The 22,909-nt window shown below is 41.6% G+C and overlaps 1 protein-coding gene across 1 annotated transcript; it reads left to right on the top strand.

Annotated features, from left to right (window-relative positions):
• The first annotated feature begins 21,084 nt into the window (after window positions 1-21,084).
• Window positions 21,085-21,717, top strand: LOC149227213 (uncharacterized). Its single transcript, XM_089380428.1, has one exon. It carries the CDS (start codon window positions 21,085-21,087, stop codon window positions 21,715-21,717), a length of 633 nt encoding a protein of 210 aa, XP_089236554.1.
• Window positions 21,718-22,909: the final 1,192 nt, after the last annotated feature.

Raw genomic sequence — 22,909 nt, forward strand, 5'->3', positions numbered from 1 at the left:
AGAAGTGTTGTTGGATGTAAATGGGTCTTCAAGCTGAAACGAAAAGTTGATGGTAGTATTGAAAGGTATAAGGCGCGACTGGTAGCAAAAGGGTATTCTCAGGTTGAAGGTATAGACTTTCATGAGATTTTTTCTCTAGTTGTAAAACTTGTTTCTATACGTGCTGTGTTGGCACTAACTGCATTGCTTAATCTTGAGTTAGAACAGTTAGATGTTAAAACAACTTTTCTACATGGTGATTTGAACGAAGAGATATATATGGAACAACCAGAAGGTTTTGTACGAGGTCGCAGCAGAAGATTAGTTTGCAAGCTCAGGAAATCATTGTATGGTCTGAGGCAGTCTCCCAGACAATGGTACAAGAAGTTTGATTCCTTCATGGTGAGCTAGAACTTTATAAGAAGTGAGTATGATCATTGTGTGTACTTCAAAATTTTCAATGGCATATTCATTATCTTAGCTTTGTATGTTGACGATATGCTTATTGCAAGCAAAAGCATGGAAGAGATCAACAGGTTAAAGGCTCAACTCTCTAGGATGTTTGATATGAAGGATCTTGGAGTAGCAAAACATATCTTGGGCATGGAGATACACAGAGACAGGAAAAATGGTAAGCTTTGGTTGTCACAGTAGAAGTATGTGGAGAAGGTACTTGAAAAGTTCTCTATGAATAATGTGAAACCTGTTAATGTTCCTTTAGCTTCCCATTTTAAGCTTTCTTCGGTTTTGAGTCCTAAAGCTGATGAAGAAAAGAAGTATATGTCTCATGTACCATATGCAAACGCTGTAGGCAACTTAATGTATGTGATGGTATCTACAATACCTGACATTTCACATGCAGTTGGAGTTGTCAGCAGGTTCATGGCAAATCCAGGTAAAGAACATTGGCAAGCAATGAAATGGGTGCTTCGATATCTAAGAGGCACAAGTGACCATTGCATCATCTTTAATGGTAGTGAAGGATCAGTTTGCGGATATGTAGATGCCTACTATGCAGGTGATTTGGACAAAAGAAGATCTACTACAGGTTATGTCTTTACTCTTGCAGGTGGAGCAATTAGTTGGATGTCAAAGCTTCAAGAAATAGTTGCGTTGTCCACTACCGAAGATGAATATACAGCTGCTTCAGATGCCAGTAAAGAAGCAATCTGGTTAAAGGGTCTGCTCGATGAGATTGAAAGGACGCAAGAGAAAGTGAATGTACTTTGTGATAGTCAAAGCGCTATTCACTTGGCTACAAACCCTGCCTATCACAGCAGAACCAAGCACATTGATGTAAGGTATCATTTTCTGAGACATGTGATCGATGGCGGAAAAGTAGCTCTTAAAAAGGTCCATACACGAGAAAATTGTGCAGACATATTCACAAAGCCAGTTACAGTAGAGAAGTTGGGGTGGTGTTTAGCTTCTCTTGGCTTGCAGGAAAGATGATGAATGGGAAAATTGTTGTCAATGTGAAGTTTGTTAGTTTGACAACGAATTAGTAAATTTAGGTAAATGTAAATAGACAGTTTTGTAACGAATAATTAGTTATGTAACGATAGTTGGTGATATAAAACTATCATTTGCCCATGAAATGTAAGGCAGAGAAAATCATTGTTAAATGACAAAGTCCAATCCAATTCAGTTTCTTATTCAGTTTTTTGTCTTCATTAATCTGTTGATTCTCTGTGTCTTTTTTCCTTCATTTGTACAACACTTTCAACTTATTTTGGGGCCCCTCCTTCTGCTGATCCCTGTACCTTTTTATCCAGAAGGGAGTGCTATGTTCTTCCTGACTGCCATCACCTGACTCTGACTGCTCCTCTTCCTCCATTTGGGGTGAAAGGGACTTACTACTCTGCTTAGAGTCATGCACTTCATATTTCACATTATATTTCATAGTGCGCTCCTTTTCTAGCCGGGCCTTCTCCTCAGCCTCTTTCCTTCACTTCTTGGCCAACTGCTGGACCACCTGTTTTGCTGCCTCCTTCTTTTTCTTCTCTGTGAAACTCCTTGTGCCTTTTATACTACTTGCGGCCAGATCAAATGGAGAATACCAATCTTCCAGCCATTGCTTGATAACCTCCTGAATAACATCATGTGTAGCAAGGTAAGGTAGGTCAAACCATTTCTGTTGTAGATCCTTCCACGCCCTGATATATATGTGGTGGAAGTCTACTTTAAAATCCATGTACTTTGATAATAATTCAAACACAGTCAGAGAAAACTGTGGCTTCTAGTTGATGGCCATGTGTAGGCTTGCCTCCATCAACATCTAGAAAAATTTGGTCTTGGTGACCCATGCAGTATCCTTCGTGGCCCAAAGGGAGGAAACTGGGCAACCTCCGGAAATCCTTTCTCCAAGGGAGGAAATTGACTATCCTCTGACAAATCCCAAGCCACTAGCACAATGGAGAGCAACAACCATGTGTAGTGGAAGGTTTTTCTCTCATCACAAGCCTTGCGACAATTTGTAAGGAACTCGCTACAGAGGTAGCACGACCAATTGAATTACACACCCTCCACGCACTATGTAGCCAATGAAATTATGGGTGCCGGAATCTCATCCGCGCGACATTTTCTCATGACCTTTCTAGCTAAGATTTGTGTAGAAATTTTCACCGCGGGGTCAGTGATAGATGTGATGGAGTACCCACGTGGATTTTTAACCATCTTGAAATTTTCCTTCATCTTCACTACCAGGTCACGCTCACTCGTCTTTCCGCCAAACTCCTTGGTTGAATTCAAGCTTGAGTGTGCTAATAGCATGATCTGATGGATCAACATATCTATAATCGGGATCAACGTGCTTAGCCATAAACATCTGCAATGCACCAGGGTCAGCAACTTCTTTATACAAATGAGGTTGATGTTGGAGCGGTGGTAGTGGGGCACCCACAACAGGTTCAACAACCCCGAATGATTCACTCTGCGAATCCACTCGACTGGATCCAACATGGTGACATTGGATTCCTTGTGATATACCCTCTTCATATAATTCTATGTCGCAAGGTGGGGGAACCTCTCGTGGTATACCAAATCCCATTCTTCCAACTTTAAATGGGGCACCCGCACCGGGTGTGGTCCTTCAAATGTGATGCTCTCAGGTAGCAGGGGCATGTGAATCAGGAATTTCTCTGCGTCTGGGTCTTTGGTTATCTTCACTTTTCCCTTACGTGGAGGGATATAATCCAGAAACTTGGAGATAGGCTCCACACCCTCGGCATCTATATCCTTTGTGCCCTCTTTGGCCTCCAAATCTACCACTTTCCCCTTATCCTTCGCCAGTTGTTTATCTTTCTTCTAGGCCTAGGTAACAGAATCCTTCCTCAGTGACTCGCACGCCAAGATTGGCCTCTTTTTCTCGTCTTTCTTGGGCTTGGGCACTTCTCTCACCGGTGTAGGCTTCAGTAGAGGTGATCTCAGTGTCGTAGGCATAGTAGCCAAAGCCTCCATGCTCACAACCTTTGGAGCAGCTCCCTCAGAGGCGATAGTTCCTCCAGTTCTTGTAGTTTCGCCTGGTCTGGACATCCTGTTGAGAATAAACCATTGGGTATCCTCGGGTAATTGATCAAATACAAAGCTAGCGAACAAATCTACAAAAACCTAAGGATTCATAAATGATGCACAACACAACGCAAAAATTCTAATGATGCAAAGTGTTCTTTGCTAGACAACCACACATAATTTATAGGTGAATTCAAATTCAAATTTGACTGCTCCCCCAAAAATCCATCCATAAATGTTGATTTAGTGGTAGATCTCGAAATATTTCCGCCTAAATTCCTTAAATTCCACCCCCTTACTCCTCTTAACCGTCTCCTCATTGCAAAATCATGAATAGTGACTGTAATGATCATTTTCTGGTTGTGTTGCATGATCTCTCCCCTCATATCACAACTCCCTTTGCACGCTTTCTGATATTGTGACATTACCCCTTTTCACGCAACCCCTCTGTCACGTAGTTCTACAAACCAAGCAGTGTAGTTTATAGTCCTCCGCTCCCTTGCAACTGCCTGGAGCGCTAAAACTGTGTTGTCGTCATGTAGTCATTGGGTCGGATCCCCCGTGTATGGCTTCAACTGGCTTCCATTTACCCTTCTCGGAAATGGTTCTCCATTCAACTTTGTGAGTTGAACTGCACCACTATTTTTAATTTCCTTCACGATATATAGCCCCAACCAGTGCATCTAAAACTTTCCTAGAAACTTAGCGAACTTACTATTATATAATAAAACTAGGTCATTTGCCTTGAATGTGCGTAGTTTGATGTGTTGATCATGCCAATATTTTTCACGTTCCTTCTGAACCTGCAGATGGAATCCAACCAAAAACCTGTCTTTCTCGAGCTCTATTAGCTACATGAGCCATTCTTCTAGGGCTCCGCGGTCTGCCATTCCTGTGAAAGCCGCTATGCGTATACTAGGCATGATATACTCCATAGGCATCACAACCCTTAACGCCATAAAGCATCCGAAAAGGTGTCTGGCCTATGAGATTTTTGCAAGTAGTTCTTTATGCCCATAATACTATTGGCACGTGCACGTCCCAATCATTGCACTGCACATTACAAATATTTGTCAGTGCATTCTCCATATCTTATTGAAGGCCTCAATTGTTCCATTGGCCTGAGGATGATATGGTGTACTTTTCTGATGGTAAACCTAGAACTCTTCTCTTAGCACGCTGATCATTTCATTGAGGAAATTCCTACCAAGATCACTCATAAAAACCTTCGAGAAACCAAACCTTGTCAACACATATTCAAACAAAAACTTTTCCATTGTTTCCCTTGTAGAGTCCTTCATAGGTTGTGCCTTTGCCCATCTGCTCAACTATTCTGTCACGGTGATAATGTAGTGCACACCTGTTTCCTTACCTCGGGGCTGAATCGGTCCTACAAAATCAAAGGTGCATTTCTCAAATGGTTGTAATGACACCTGTGGGTTTAGAGGCAACTCATCCCTCCGCGATGATCTGCCCATTCTCTGACATGCATCGCATGCCTTACAATATGCTTTAGAATCTTTATGTAGTGTCGGCCACCAAAACCCGGTGCGCAAAATATTTTGCGCTGAAGCTTTTCCTGCATAATGCCCACTCACAACTCCTCCATTGGCTTCAACGAGGATACTATTTCACTCAAAATCAGACACATATCGTCAAATTATCTCATCCAATCTTATTTTATACAAATTGCTAGCAATTACTGAGAAATATGTTACGCGCACTACCAACTCTTTCTTCTGCTGACTGGTGTATCCCTCCAAAGTCGTTCCTGTAGTCAAGAAGTGGATAATATCCATGAAGTGGTTATCTGCTATGTGTCAGGAAGCCCCTCCTCCAAATTATTCAGCTCCTCTCTTATCTCAATGTGTGACAGATGGTCAGGTCATGCGTTCAACCTTCCTGGTTTCACAATTACCTCAAAACCATATTCTTGGAATAAAAACAACCATCTACATATCCCCCCCCCAACACATGCTTATTAACTAGATACTTCAATGCAGAATGGTCTGTGTACATCTTGAAATGTTTGCCTAGTAGGTAATGTCTGAATTTCTGGAGCATCTACACCATATCTAGTCCCTCGCACTTTGTCGTTGAATAATTCTTTTCAGCTTTTGAATTTTTTCTACTTACAAATGCTATAGGGTGATCCAATTCTCCTTCACCAGCCTGTGTTAGCATTGCTCCCAATGCAATACATGAGGCATTAGCATGCACATGGAATTCCTTCTTCTAGTCCAGGAAGACCAAGATCGGCGTGGTAACCATTTTCTCCTTCAAAACATCTACACTTCGCTGACATTCTTCATTCCAACAGAATGTAGCATGCGTCTTTAGAAACTTTTCCATGTTCACGGTAACCATTTTCTCCTTCAAAACATCTACACTTCAATGACATTATTTATTCCAACAGAATGTAGCATCCTTCTTTACAAACTTTTCCATGGGCACGGTAATCTGAGCATAAGCCTTGATGAACTTTTGATAATACCCGGTATGGCCTAACATTGTGCACAATTGTTTAATATTCCTTGGGGCTTCCAAATTGATTATTAATGCGACCTTGGGAGGGTCCACCATAAGTCCTTGCCTGCACACCACATGACCCAGAAAAATCCCAAAAGGGACACAGAACAAATGTTTCTTCAGGTTTAGTGCAATCTGATACCTTTGGCATGTATCTAACTGCCTCTCTACATGGCGCTTGACTAGCCCAAACACTATCCAGTCATTGAAATAGACCTCCAAATTTTTTTGAATAAACTCTTTGAACACTGCGATGACTACGCGAGAGAATATTTCCATGCATTCTTAACTCCGAAGGGCATCATTGTGTACTGAAAACACCCCCACTCTATCGTGAAGGTTGTTTTACTCCTGTCTTTTGGCGTGATATTGATTGGATGGTATCCAGAGAATCCATCAGTAAATGAGTATGCCTCCTTCCCTCCAACACTGTCCAGCACCTCATTAGTAAACGGTTTTGGGAAAGGATCATGAGCGCAGGCATCATTAAGCTTTCTTAGATCTACGCAAATCCTTATCTCATCCTTCTGCTTCTTTTAAATTGAGTTAACATTGGGTTCACCTAATCAGATTCCTCCACTGGTTCAATAATACCTGCCTCAAGCATCTTATCCAACTCCAAGCAGACCTTTTCTTTATATTTGTGATTAAGGCGATATGGCCTCTGCTTAACAGGCTTCGCTTCTGGTTTCAAATTTATTTTCATCACTCCCAAATCGACTATGATTCCTTTCAAGTTTGAAAACTTGGTAGAAAATAAATCCTGATATTCGTGGAGCAACTCAGCAACTTTATCTACTGTCGCATATCCCCATTAATCCCCAATCTTCGCAAACTTCGGTTTTGCTTTTGTGTCAATGTTTACTTGCTTAGTTTTCAATGGCGCGGTGATATCCATGTTGTCTGTCTATAGACCTTCAACTTCATGGTGACCTTATATCTTTGGGACATTGATATTCCTTGGATCCTCATCCTCCACTTTAGAAATCATATTATAACATTCCAGCGCATGACACAACTGGGTGCTCTAATTGGTTGAACCAATTCCAAAGAATCCTGTGGAATTCAGAAGATTGCTGCTTTAACCTCCTGCAGCGCCTCATCAATGCTTTAAAACCCATCTTCAAATTTGATTGTCCTCATGAACCCTTCTCTTAAGATATCCTGTTCCGCGGTGCCGTGGCAGAGCTCTATTTCCAAATAGAAGTTCATAGGGATTATATCCAGAGTGTGATAGAATAAATGCACCTGTTTTGGTTGCGGCACCATTCCATATACTTTAGTCCATTTTTCTAGGTGATCACATGGATCATTCCTCCCATCATATTTCTCGGTTATCCATACTTTATGGCGATCAAATTGCATCCTAATCATCCTATAATCGTGCCATTCTTCAAAGCTATCTTTATGCGTACCCCAGCACCATGCGAGCGTAGCGCGCAGTTCCAAGTCTAGCGCCTGAAAGCGGTGATCCTCTGGAAATTATCTTTCAAAAGCATCCAAAAATATATCTACATTAGTTAAACCATCGTAATATAAACATTTCTTACCTTTGATGACACACAGCGCAACGATTTGGTCATCATGTTGCAACGCAGTGTGGATACTTTGTGCAACCTGTTTTGTCAATGTTCCAACTCTTCATTTGAATTTGAGGTACAAGAACTTTCACGGTCCCATGCAATCTATCCGTTAGCCATTGAATTAACTCAATCTTGGTCTCACATTGTTATATTATAGATCTAATCCAAATCATCATCGCTCTCCTCATAATCGTGGACTAGTTTAGTATAGCATGATCCTTCTGCAGGGTCCAATGGTACTACAACACAGAGCGTTTTCTTTTCAAACAACATTGTCTGCTTCTTCAAGTTGATGAACCCATTCATGTCAATAGCCCAATAAATTCCTAGGAGCGTGGGATATGGATTTTTGTCATCAAAAATATCTATCACTTCAAAACCGTCTAGTGCTCTTGCACCTTCTATATCTATGGTCACCCCATGCAATCATCCCATAGGGATAATATTTTGCTGGTTCACCATCCTTAATTGAATCAGAGACCATTGCAGCGTAGGTTTCCCCATTCTCTCCCACGTATGTTTAGGCAATACGTTCGCATCAGACCCCAAATCTAAAATAACTTGGTCCATCTCATAGTCTCCTATTTGCGTAGTGAGCCTCATCTCGCGCCCTGTTCTTGTATTATGTCTGTCAATTTATCTAACCACGTGGTGTCCATCAGAAGCATTAGCCTTACTGACACATTTGTTTATCAACACTTGTAGTCTTTCACAACCCTGCTATCGTACAACAGTTTCATACAAGTATCCAAGAACGTGGTAAGCACAGAGGGGTCAACCTCTGCAAGTGCATTGGTGTTTGGTAGTTTGTTTTGACTCCCTTAGGTAGATGCCTCAGTGAAGCTTTTCTTCTTTTCCATGAATGTTTCCTTCATGTGATCCATATCAATCCCAACCTCATTTTCTAGAGCCTTGTGGACCCATCCACCTTCTTTAGGTTGTTTTCACTTATCGTCACCAGTTGTCATGCCACTTCGCAACATGATATTCACATTTGGGTCCTCCTTGCAGGACTCGGCACTCATCATCTACAAGTTCTAGGTAGGTTGTTGAGCTTGTGCCTTCTTCTCATTTATTTTAGCTATCAATATAGGGCATTGTTCTATTGCATGGTCAAACTAAGTGCAATATTGACATGATGGGCATGTATGGCTTGTACAATCCCATGCATAGTGTCTTGGTGTTCTACAATTATAGAAAATAACTTGTCCACAACCTGTACCAAGTCCTCCTCCTCCTCAGCCTCATCCACGTCTTTAATGTCCTTCGCGCATTCCCCCAGCACCTTGATCCGAAGGCTGAGCTTCCGCTTGCATTCGATACGTGGGTTTCCTTTCCATCATTAAGTCATAGCTTCAACAGTGGTGGTCATCATGGCCCACCGATTTGCAGAAATTGTAGAAAAATTGTTGTGGCATATGTACAAACTTTTGCAGTAAACGACAATTGTTTGTTACATGTTTTCTAGCTACTTGACAAATAGTGCACTGTAGCACAGGCCCAACACTTGGTCATGCTGGGGCCTCCTACCTTAGGGGCATGGGCTCCCCTCCTGTGATGTAATTCGTGAAGACATGGCAATGATCTTTATCATGCCATTGGTTTTTACACTTGAGACACCAAAATTCTTCTTGCACCTCCGGTCAAGCCACTTTTTACTTTTTCAAGCTGTGCAACTCCAAGCAGAGGTTCTACAGCTCTGCATGAATCTGTTCGACTCCCAAAGAAGCATCCTAGATAGGTGACTCATGCAATCTCATCGTGATTTCCAGGGCTTCTGCCTGAGTTGCTATATTTTTTTGCGTTAAAGCGATCCTTAAGTGGGGCAAGGGCGCAGCTATAAACCAATCGTGGTGCTGGCTATCTAAGAGATTCATATTAGCTTCATAGATCCCACACTTCAATATTTGATCTAGTTCCCATGGTGTTTCCTTGGGCTGCATCATGATTTCCTTAAATCCAATTACTGACATCGATTTAGATTTAGGCTTACCAAATTCCTTGTTCAAAGAGGTCTGAGTATCTACCAACGATGCCAATAGATTATCAATGCAATACTTCACATACCATGTTAGTGCGTGGTCCTGTAGAGCAGTAACTAACTGCACCTTCTTTATATTATCATTCGTAATTTGTTGTGATGTCCATACAGCCTTCGCAAATAACCAAAACTGATATGGATCCTCACTTCCTAAGACTTTGAAAACTAGAAACTTCATCGTATTTGACATGTTGACCGGCGAAGGTGGTGGTGGCAATGTGGGTGAAGGTGTATGTTGTGGAGGTGGTGTGGATGGATGAAGTGTTTGTGGAAAACATGTCTTATCAACTAGACTGCACTTTGCAGTGAAACCTGTGCTGCTCCCTTGTCGTCACTCGGAGGTGGTCTAATCAAAGGACTATATTCAAGACCTGTTTTTCCTCGATTTCTAAAGCTACATCCACTACGCGTAGATCCAAACATCAAGGTAATGGCGTAACCCGCTTTTCGTACAAGAGCTTCTTAATCCAAGTATTCAAATATCTAAAATACTTACCTTGTGGTCCCTTGAAGAAGTGTCTCTCTACTTCACTGTAACTAACTAAGGTATCAACCACGAACTATGTAACAAATCCTTTGATGACTCGATGAAGACAATGATCAACTGTACACATAATCTTATCTTTAGAAGCTTCCAACCTCTGCACAAGCTCCGGGGTCCACACTATTGGACTGTCAAGCCTCTGCCTTCCTTGACCATCTGCCAATTTAGCGATCCATTTGTATAGCTCGATCGGGAAGGTGCAAAAGAAAATTTTGTGTATTTCTATATATAAATATATTTTCAATCATTATTCTTTTGTCAGGCGTAGGTTTCATTCTCTTGCATCGTGAATTCTTGGATCTTTCTATCCAACCAATTCTCAATTTCCTTCTTGGTCGGATTCTAGTGATGTGACATCACACATCTCTTTATGTAGATCCCGATCTTGGAAACGAAACCATTTGTTGGTTTGATGGGTCCTAACCCAGGTTCAAAGTTAGTTGTGCCAAAAAAATCCCTACACTACGGGCCCTTTCAGCATCAATCCGTGGAGTATGGACTGAAGTCTCACCCGAAGCAGTATGGGGGGATGCTGGAACCAAGTTTCCACACCCAGAGATTAGTGTTATTTTCTTTTTGTACCCTAGATCTACCTTCACACAGATCGATAAGCCCTTATGACTTATCATTGTAACTTCCTTTAATTAGCGTCTAGAGCTCCACGAAGGTCTATGAATGGCTTTCGCGAACCCTGAATAGGTGAATTAGCTACTTACTCACATCATAGATTACTCTTAACTCAGTAATTACTCAAATCTACTTAAGTGTGTGATATTTTTAACATACAACAATATAATCTTCGTGTAAACACTTAACATGAATTGTGTTCAGATAACAATATAGATCTAGTAAAGTCACGCATCAATACATCATTATTTCACAAAACCATCATTTATCACAGCATAAAGCACATTCATTCGTAACAGAAGTAAAGAGATAAAACACAGGAATTTTTGGAATAATCTTCTTTATTGATGTTCAATTAAGCTTATAGACTCATGACTTCCATGCACACTCAGCTGTAGGGGTCTGCGCACTTAACTGTGGACTCTACTCTAGGCCTCTGCGCACTTAGTTGCAGAGCCTTTTCCTCCTCTAAGACTTCTACGATCTTCCTTCTATTGACCCATTACATACATCTCCGTTATCATTATCCTCCTAGACTCTCTAAGACACACTTATTTATACAATCACATGTTCCTCAGACCATGGATAGATCTTCAAAAGTCGACTCAACTTACATAAAACTGGGTAAAAGCCCTTTACTGACTCTTTACTTAACTACACGCTCCGCAACCACAATTTGCAAAGAATTTCCATATTTTTACATAAAACTTTGGCTTTTTCCCAAAAACTTGGTTTTTTGCCCCAAAATCGACCTAGGGGACCCCATCCAATAGTTGACGGCTGAGTGCATGGGCCCCTGCAGCTGTGTGCATAGGGTCTGGAAGAGTTGTAAAAGAAGATTTGAATTAATAGAAAGATATTTGAAGCAAATCTATGTATATTTTAATGCACTATTCATTTTTTGTATTTACACGCTACTGAATGATATTTGTCTGTATTTTATCTTAATTACTTCGTGAAGATCCATATCAACTATTAGATGTTACTTTATGCATGATTAAATAGTTACATGAAGCTTATAACTTTCTTTAGATAAAAATCATCTAAGTTTCATGAATAAGGGTTCACGAAATTCATATCTGAACGAAATTGCACAAAGCGACTTAACCCACATCACATAGCCTTCTGGATGCAAAATTTTGGTTCTAGCATCCCCCACTATTGCCTCAGGTGAGATTGCAACTTGCTCTATGTGGGTTCTTGCTAAAAGGGCCGGTAGTGTAGGGTTTTGTTGGTTAGCACATCTAACAGTACCTTTGCCAAGAAGTCTTGGATGATTTTCGTGAAGCCCAGGAGGAAGGAAAATCATTACAGTACACGTGGCTATTTTTATTGATCTCGTTGATACCTTGAAGGATGATTGCTGGGATAGGGTCCACAGGATCAATTTTGGGTTAGTTTAACCAATATTTGAGAAATATTTTGTAAAGAATGTATAGTCTCCGCTAAATGTGGAAGTGGAATGTGCAACTAAGTAGGAACCAAATGGGCTTTAGCCCCTTGTTTGGGTATGTATAAATTTTGAATAATAAACACATATTCAATAGAGATTATCCTGATCATGCACTATTGTGGAATACATGCACAATACATAAGCTCCTCTACATTGATCAAAAATTTAGCAGCATCAGAAACAATGAAACATGAATAGCATGCACACATTAACACAGTATGTATCCCGGGGAAAGCTTATAGCTGAAAACCCCACACTATCTGTATATTAATGATTGAGAACATGTAACATTACATAGTACAATACTCCTCACAAGTATCCAGCACTATCTCCACCTGTTACACACAAAACTAGCTTAGATCTGAACAAGTCACAAGTTCAAATCTCCTCCGCTGCTTTGCCTGCCTCTATTGCACAATACCTGCTGAGAATCACTCACAATGGAAATCACGTGAGAACAGGCTATTCTACTAGGCATATACTGGGCAATACTCATTGGCATACTCAATACATTGCTTGTGCAAAGTCTCATGCACAAATATAGTCACAATTGATAGCAATCTCAACCTCTAACACCTGTATCCACTGAACTGTACATGCATTGAGTTAATTGATGTATTCTTCAGTTGCATTATGAGTTAATAATTAGTGAATTTAATTTAACAATTAATTCACATCACTCATCACTAGTCTATTTGCAGTTAGACTAATTACAACCAGTTTAACAAAGTCAAACTGAACACAACTCCATCAACTCCACATCCAACTCTACCAAACTCAACCACATGAGTTCTAACTGATGTCATGCATGCAATAGCTCAACTGACTCATAAGAAAAGTGTATTTCCTTCTGACAGCCGCATGTGCCACATCTGTAGCTCAAACTGAAGTGCTCCAAGAGGATAAGATAAAGTTTATAGTCTAAATATTATTATGAGACAATAATATTTCACTTTTCTATTTTTAACCTGGCAGTCTAAAAATAGACTTTGATCACTCCTGCTGTGAACCAGAAAATAGAAGTCCATCTATTTTTCCCAACATGACCAATCATCCATAAACAACATTCTACAACTCAAAGACATGATCCATATGTCTAAAAATAGACATAGTCTAAAAATAGACTTTGCGCCATAATTTGCCTGTGGACCCACTTAGTGAAGGAGACTCCTTTCCACTAAGATCCACCATCTTGTTGCATTCTCAACACTCCCTCTCAACAAGATATGGATTATTAGCAACCCTATCCTGCCTCGGTGGTATTCGAATTTACTCCCGGTGAGCGCCTTCGTCAAGATATAAGCATGTTGATCCTCTGTTGGAATGCATGAAAGTATCATGATTCTCCGCTGCACACAATCTCTAATATGATGGTACCTGATGTCAATATGCTTAGATCTATCATGAAATACAGGATTATCCGAGAGTTTAATGCAACTCTGGTTATCATAGTAAATCACAATAGGCTCCAAGTAAGAACCGAACAAACCGACTAGGATCTTCCTCATCCATATAGCCTCACATGCAGCCAAACTTGCTGCCATATACTCGGCCTTTGCTGAACTGAGTGCCACGGATCTCTGCTTCCTGTTGTACCAAGAAACTATTGTCGACCTGATGCTGAAGACCCCTTCTGATGTGCTCTTTCTGTCCGTTGGGCTTCCTGCCCAATCTGCATCCGTGAAGCCACATAGCTTCACCTCATCCTCCTGCCTGTACCACAATCCATATCCTGATGTGCCTCTCAAATAACGCAATACATGATTTCTCGCATTCCAGAAGAGCTTGGTAGGCTTAACCATAGCTTGTGAAAGCTGGTTAACAACATAGCATATATCGGGTCGTGTATTGACCAGATACATAAGCGACCTCACCAACTGTCGATAAACAGTGGCATCCACTTCTTCTGCTGAAGTGGCATCCTCCTTCCTCCAACCTCCAGGAAGAGGAGTATCAATAGGCTTGCAGCCATGCATGTTGAACTTCTCTAGTATCTCCTGAGCATACTTACCCTGAGAAAAAAATAGTCCATCACTGCGCTGCCAAATTTCCAATCCTAGGAGATAATGAAGGAGGCCCAAGTCCTTCATCTCAAACTCCTTAGCAAGATCATCCTTGCATGAAAGTATCAAAATCTCATCTACCGTTAGAATCAAATCATTTACATAAAGTATAATGATAAGCAACTTACCCTCCACCACAATCTGGTATAGGTTAGGATCCGCCTCACTCTTGGAGAATCCAAGTCCGGTGAAATAACTGTCTATCTGTGTGTACCAAGCACGTGGTGCTTGTTTCAACCCATACAACGCTCTCTTGAGCCTACACACATGCGACTTGCTGCTGAAGATCTCAAAACCTTCAGGCTGCTCAATGTACACCTCCTCCTCAATGACTCTGTTGAGGAACGTAATCTTCGTATCCATCTGATGAATGTGCCACCCCATCTGCGCTGAGAGAGCAAGAATCATCCGTATCGAAGAATACCTTGCGACAGGTGCAAAGGTCTCCTCATAATCGATCCCCTCTATCTGTGAAAAGCCTCAGGCAACAAATATTGCCTTGTACTTCTCCACACTCCCGTCAGCTACTTGCTTAACTTTGTAGATCCACCTCGAACCCACCACTGATTTCCCTTCCGATCTAGGGACAATCTCCCATGCACTTTTTCTAACAATCAAATCATACTCTTCCACCATGGCGTATACCCATGCAGGATCCTCCACAGCTTCCTCGAAAGAGGATGGCTCAGTCAAAACACATTTTCTCATAAGAGCCATGTATCTAGTGTACCGATCAGGTGACTGTCTTTGCTTGTGTTAGGCTGTAGGTGGTCCTACAACTTTCTCTACATCTTGAGCCAGTCGCTCAGCTTCTGTCAAGTGCTTTCGCCCTCTAATGGTTGGCGCTGCATGAGTCGTCTCTTCCACTCCATGAACCTTGTCCTGTGGTTGATCCACATCCTGAAGCTCATCTTTAGGGACTAATAGCTCCTCATCTGCATGCAAGTTTAGCTCCCTCTCAAGCGAACACTTCATGGCTTTCTCCTCCTGAAATTTTATATCCCATCACACAATAGTCTTACCACTGTCTGGAAAATACACACGATAGTTGTGGGGCGTATCAGTGTACCCCAACCTTTGCGGTTGGCTCCAACTTCTTCCTGGCACCCTTCGTCACATGCATGTAAATGTTAGCACCAAAAATCCTCAAATGATAAAGATCAGGCTTCTTACCAGAATAAGCCTCCTTGGGTGTACTCATGCCAAGTATCCTTTGAGGACAACGGTTCTGCACATAAACTGTTGTATTGCATGCTTCCGCCCACAAGTGAAGGGGTAGGCCTTGATCATGCAACATCGCTCGTGCAACACCCATGACCGTTTTGTTCTTCCGCTCAGCAACCCCGTTCTGCTGTGGGTTATGGGGAGCTATTGGCTCTCTTCGAATCCCTTCTGCACTGCAGAAATCCTTGAACTCGCTAAAGATGTATTCACCACCATTATCGCTCCTAAGAGCCTTCACCTTCTTCCCCGACTCCTTCTCAACCAGTGTTTTGAACTCACATAACTTTGAGTATGTCTCGCTCTTCTTTTGCATGAATAAGATCCAGCACTTACGAGAGAAATCATCAACAAAAATCACATAATGCCTGTGTTTTGTTGTCGAAGCTACTGAGAAAGGTCCACACACGTCTGTGTGAATTCTCTCAAGGATCTTCGTGGCATGACTATCCTTCTCGTGAAAGGTGGCTTTCACAAACTTTCCCAAAGTACACCCCTTGTACTGATCTGACTGCGCAAGAGTGCCTTTAGGAAGCCCTGTAGTGATCTGCTACAGTATCTTCAAGGCTCCATGGTGAAGGTGACCCAATCCTGTGCCATAACTCACCATCATCTCGGCTCACCAATCCTTCTGCCTTGCATGCCATTTTTGTTCAACCATCTACATGAAATTGATAAAGTTTCCTCACTCGAACTCCTATCTTCCGGGTTTCTCCAATTGTCTTACTGTGCAGGAAAGCCTTTCCCTTACTGAAAACAACATCATATCCCTTGTCTTCTAACATCGCCACAGAGATAAGATTCTTCTTCAATCCTGGAACATGCATCACTTCCTTCAATATGAAGGGTTTACCAGACTCCCTCTCAAAGGAAATGGTACCGATACCGGTCGCACTGTATCTACCATCATCGCCCATCTCGATGTGCACTCCAAGATCTTTGTCCTCCAGATCAGAAAACAAATCTCGATCTCTTGTCATGTGAAAATACACACCACTGTCCAAGAATCACACCGATCCCATCACACTTGAAACCAAGCATGCGATCAATGAAAAATCAAGCTCAAATTGCGAGGCTAGAGCCTCTCCTGCTGCAGATCCAGTAGCTTTCTTGTTCTTCTTCTTCTGCGGACAATTAGTGGCATAGTGTCCGTGCTGGTGATAGTGAAAACACTTCACCTTGGACATGTCCTGCTTCTTGCCTTTCGCACCAGACTGAGAAGCTTTCTTGCTCTTCCCCTTCTTTGCTTTGGCATCCAAAGCACAATTTTCTTCATCAGTTCCCGTTGATGAATATCCGTCCCTGGTATTTCGCTTGATCTCCTCCTGCACAAGATCTGACCAAAGTCTCTTCCATCCTGGAAATTTCTCCCGACCATTGATATAGTCCTAATAAGAATGCCAACTCTTCGGAAGACCAAGGAGAGCCAAGCTCACCAAGTCCTCATCATCGACAGTCACCCCCACACTTCCCAGCTCATCCCGACACTGAGTGAACTTCGTGAGATACTTGGGCATATTGTCTCCCTTCTCACATTTGATGTTTCTGGGTTTATCCTTGAGCGTCAGCTTCCTCTGATCGCTTTTGCTTTGGAATAGATATGTTAACACTTTCCACATCAAGTATGGAGAAGCCTTTCCATGGAGGCTGGACACAATGTGATCCTTCACGCCCTCCAACAGAATCCTTCGACACTTTGTTGTCTTCTTTTGCCAAGCCTCAGCTGCGACAACATCAGTAGGCTTTGGGACCTCAGCCTCTATGAACTCCTTTAGCCCATTATCATATAACACTGCCTCCATCCTGTCCTTCCATGCAATATAGTTCGAGCTGCCCTCAAGAGCATACTCCAATCGCAATCCGTTGAAAGACATTGCAACGTTGACACCAAGAAAACACTGCTGCAAATTCGAATTCCACCAGCTCCAAACTGAACTGCCTCTGATCTAAGATTCATGAGAACAACGTATTTCTTGTACAGAGATTGACTGTATGGGATTTTACCGGATATATCACCTTCCAAAGGAAGGATGAATCCAGAGGCTACCTGGCCCAATTACAGACTCTGCCTAAAGAAATAAGATGTAAACACTTCCTGAATAGTAGATCTGATGATCAACAACTCTGATACCATCTAGACATTTTGAATAATAAACACATATTCAACAGAGATTATCCTAATCATGCACTATTGCAGAATACATGCAGAATACATAAGCTCCTCTACGTTGATCAACAATTTAGTAGCATCAAAAACAATGAAACATCAATAGCATGCACACATTAACACAACATGTATCCCGGGGAAAGATTACAGCTGAAAACCCCACACTATCTGTATATTAATGATTGAGAACATGTAACATTACATAGTACAATACTCCTCACAAGTATCCAGCACTATCTCCACCTGTTACACACAAAACTAGCTCAGATCCGAACAAGTCACAAGTTCAAATCTCCTCCGCTGCTTTGCCTGCCTCTATTGCACAATACCTGCTGAGAATCACTCACACTGGAAATCACGTGAGCATAGGCTATTCTACTGGGCATATACTGGGCAATACTCATTGGCATACTCAATACATTGCTTGTGCAAAGTCTCATGCACAAATATAGTCACAACTGATAGCAATCTCAACCTCTAACACCTGTTTCCACTGAACTGTATTTGCACTGAGTTAACTGATGTATTCTTCAGTTGCATTATGAGGTAATAATTAGTGAATTTATTTAATAATTAATTCACATCACTCATCACTAGTCTATTTGCAGTTAGACTAGTTACAACCAGTTTAACAAAGTCAAACTGAACACAACTCCATCAACTCCACATCCAACTCCACCAAACTCAACCACATGAGTTCTAATTGATGTCATGCATGCAATAGCTCAACTGACTGATAAGAAAAGCATATTTCCTTCTGATAGCTGTATGTGCTACATCTGTAGCTCAAACTAAAGTGCTCCAAGAGGATAAGATAAAGTTTATAGTCTAAATATTATTATGAGACAATAATATTTGACTTTTCTATTTTTAATCTGGCAGTCTAAAAATAGACTTTGATCACTCCTGCTGTGAACCAGAAAATAGAAGTCCATCTATTTTTCCCAACATGACCAATCATCCATAAACAACATTCTGCAGCTCATAGACATGATCCATATGTCTAAAAATAGACATAGTCTAAAAATAGACTTTGCGGCATAATTTGCCTGCGGGCCCACTTAGTGAAGGCGACTCCTTTCCACTAAGCTCCATCATCTTGTTGCATTCTCAACAAGGTAAGTGATAGGTAATTTTTTGAGACTCACCCATGGTCTGCAGACCATGCTATTGTATTAAGAAATCTATATATAGTTGAGTCATGGCGAGTCTAAGTATCAATCGAAGATAGAAGATTATTGTTTTGGGCAAGTGCTAAGGAAGGAAAGCTCTGTTTCTTGTAATTAGGCAAAAGGGGAAGGCTCCTACAGCTAAGTGTGGGGAGACCTTGGAAAGTTTGTAGCTAAGCGTACAGGCCCTTGCAGCTGGGTGCACAGCGTGGAAAAATCTATAAATTGAAAGCTGAACTTAATAAAGATTGATTTTTGGAAAAATATCTTGCCTTTGAGTATTATTCTTATTTTTGTTCAAGTTATGCATTAAGGCTTAATGATCATTTTTCTGTGGAATAATGTGTAATTACTGACCGAACCTATGGAATCTTTAATATTTATGCATGAACTAAGTAATTATCTATTTTCGCAAAGACAAAGGTTAAATATGTTATGATTTCTGTTGAATCAGGTAGATCTACATGAGGGCAAGTCTAGGGTTACTATTTATTGCTTGAAAGTGGATTGTCTACTTCTTTTAGGTCTATAAGGTCTGATCACAGACCTTCGCGAAGTTCTGGAAGCCATTTGTTTAGAGTTGCAATAGCATACCATAGGAAGACATAGATCTGAGTGAAGGCAGATCTGAGCTACAATGGCTTAAGATCACTTATCAAACGGTCTCTAGATGCGAAAACCTAGTTCTAGAATCCTCCAATACTGCTTCGGGTGAGACTGCAGCTTGCACTATGTAGGTTGTTTCCGAAAGGGCCAACAGTTAGGGTTTTGTTGGTTGGCATGAACAACTCTAAATTGGGTGTTAGGTGTGGAGCCTGATTATCTTCTTTATTGAGACATGTCACCGCATTGGACCCAAATTCGTAATGTGGCGGAAATGCTACCCGTAATATTTGCGTTGCAAGGGGGGTCTAGGGGGGGGACGAATGTGATCTTTGGGCGCCCCCTCGGGCGGGGGATCGGTGGTAGTGCCCCTTAAGCTAAAAATAGATGTAAAATTTCCTTGTAAAATGTTGTGATTTCATAGTCAATCTGGGTCATTCATTAGGTGGAGATTTGACAGTAGAAGTTAGTTAGAAATAATGGAGAAATGGTTATGTGGTTGTAACGTACCTTCTTAGTTTAGGAGTTGTTCCTAGAATTTAGGAGGTTGTTTTCAGCTACCTATTTTCCAGTCATGTATTTAATATGTAATATTCATTCATGTAATGTAGAGTGAACGAGAGAGAGAGAGTCTCCTCCTTGTTTGAGTGCAGTCTCCAGGTGATGTACACACCTGTGAGCTGTAACTCCTTCTGTTAATTCAAAGTTTGATTATTTTTATCTTGGTATCAGAGCTTAGGGTAGAGGTAGCCTTAATTTTTTTTATTTTTTTTTGGGATGTATCATTAGTTGCACATCTGTAGTGGTAGGAGTACATGTAAAGGTATCAGTGTGATCAGGTGGAACTGCAGTAACACCTGGAGCAAAAAGGCATTAGATGACTGATCATCTTTGAGCCAAAGGAAGGGTTGGAGCGAATTTTTTTTTTTGGAAGGTGCAGCAATTAGCGTGGGTTTTTTAAAGAACAGTTGCGCCCATTAGCGCGGGTTTGAGGCTGATAAGCATGCCAGAGAAATCAACGACCAAATTGGCGCGGATCTGTGGCTGTTAAGCGCGCCAATTTTCCTGCACATCATAAATTTTTATTTTCCGCAATTACTGCGGATTCGATGCTGTTCAGAGCGCCAACCCTTTCTCTCTGCAAATCTGCAATCTTTGTTGCAGATCGGAGTTGCCCAGTGGAGGCACGTGAAGGTTTCTGCTCGGTGGCAGCAGATTTGATTTGCCCGGTGGTGGCGAATTGAGGATCCTTGATCAGCTCTGAGGTAGCAGATCGGATCTGCCTGGTGGTGGTGAGTTGAGGTTTTGTGATCCGCTCGGTGGAAGCAGATCGATTTTTGCCCGGTGGTGGCGCAGTGCAGCTCCTCGGTCTGTCTGGTAGAAGCAGATCGTTTTGCCCAGTGGTGGCATGTTGGAGCTTGTTTGTTGATCTGTTCGGTGGTAGCAGATCAGTTTTTCCCGGTGGTGGCATAGTGAAGTCTCTGATCTACTTGGTGGCAGCAGATCGGACTTGCCCGGTGGTGGCTAATTAGAGTGTTCAGTTGTGCGAAAATGAACAACAGTGGAATCATACCTCCACGAGTCTGGCAAGCTCGATGGAATCGAAATTTTCCAACTGGAAGTTCAAAATGAAAACCTTGTTGGAGAGTGCGAACACATGGTCGATCTTCTTGGGAAATGAACAGAGATCCGGAAATACAACCCAAGAACAAGACTGGGATAAGAGAGAAACAAAGGCGAAAGTCATACTGAAGATGTCTGTCAAAGACAACATTATCCCCCATATCCGAGATTGCAAGTCGGCTGCGGATATTTGGAGCACAATCAAGGGTCTGTATGAGACACAAAACACAAATCGTGTTTTGTCCCTCAAGGGAAATTTTTTTGCATTAAATATGGACAAGAATGAATCTGTTGGTGGATTCATGGCCAGAGTCAAGGGTTTGAAAGAAAAATTTGGATCCATTGGAGAAAAGGTATCAGACTCAGATCGGGTTACACTCACACTGAACAGGATGACCGATGAATATCAAACATTCATCTCAGGGTTGTCAGCAAGGGAGAAAGCCCCCTCTTTTGATGAGCTGACAACGATTCTGCTACAGGAGGAGGAGCGAAGACAAAATCTAAAGACTCAGAGCAATGACCTTGCTCTGATGGCAAAGAGGCGACAACACATAGGGAAGCAGCACCAGCACCAGCACCAACACCAGTACCAACAACCGTAGCAGCAACAATAGAAAGGAGCCAATTCCTTTCAAAGGAGGCCATCTAGAGGTATGAATGATAACTATGTTAAGAGATGTTTTTATTGTGGAAAGCCTGGTCACCAGATTAAAGAGTGTTATAAGAGGCAAGCAGATGAAAGGAGAAGTAAACAGAAGAAACATCAGGGCTGTTTTGCTGAAGAAGAGGAGGACCACAGCTATGATCTTCAGCTATTCACAGTCGACTGTGCACTTTCAGCATCGAAAGGAGATGAGGACAATACATGGTATGTCGATTCTGGCGCATCCTCGCATATGACCGGTAAGAGAGAATGTTTTGAGTTTCTTGAAGAATCTGCATGTGGATCAAAAATTTATTTAGGTGATGACAGTGGGTATGAGCTCAAAGGTTGTGGGGATATTCCTTTGAAGCTACCTTGTGGCGATATCAAGCATATCAAAAATGTTTTATATGTTCTAGGAATTAAAAAGGATTTGATCTCTGTCTCTATGATAACAGACCAGGACATGCAGGTGCAATTCTTCAAGAATGGATGTGTCATTCAGGATAGCCAATTGGAGATAGTTGCAACAGGAGTACGCGTGGGGAATTTGTACAGACTGGATGCAAGGAGCATGCCACGACAAGCGATGGTTGCAGCAACATCAACAGTTGAAAATCTCTGGCATCAGAGATTTGGACATCTCAATCTACAAGATCTCATCTTACTTAAAAAGAAAGGTATGGTCGATGGACTTCCTGCTTTACATAATATCAAACTGGAATGTGATGGATGTGCATTAGGGAAGATGCATAGAGATGAATTTCCTGTGCATGTCAACAGAAAAGAAAGAGACATCCTAGAACTAGTACATATAGATATTTGTGGACCTATGCAGACTAGGTCTTTAGGAGGTGCATACTACTTTCTACTGTTTACAGATGATTGCACTAGGTTCTCTTGGGTGTATTTTTTAAGCAAAAAGAGTCAGGATTTTCGGTATTTTAAAGAATTCAAATCTATGATAGAGAACCAAATAGGAAAGAAGATAAAGATTCTCTTCTCGGACCTTGAGGGGGAATACAGGTTAGGTGAGTTCATGAACTTTTGCAAGCAACATGGGATTATACAGCAATTCACAGTGCCACACACTCCATAGCAGAATGGAGTAGCAGAACGCAAGAACAGGGCCCTTGTGGAGTGTGCGAGCA

Source organism: Pinus tabuliformis, chromosome J, assembly GCF_031772625.1.
Source record: "Pinus tabuliformis cultivar Carrire ecotype Pingquan chromosome J, CPIR1, whole genome shotgun sequence".
NCBI lineage: Eukaryota > Viridiplantae > Streptophyta > Pinopsida > Pinales > Pinaceae > Pinus > Pinus tabuliformis.

Excerpts from the sequence above, each read along its gene's own strand:
- LOC149227213 (XM_089380428.1), top strand. The coding sequence starts at position 21,085 with ATGGAATCGAAATTTTCCAACTGGAAGTTCAAAATGAAAACCTTGTTG.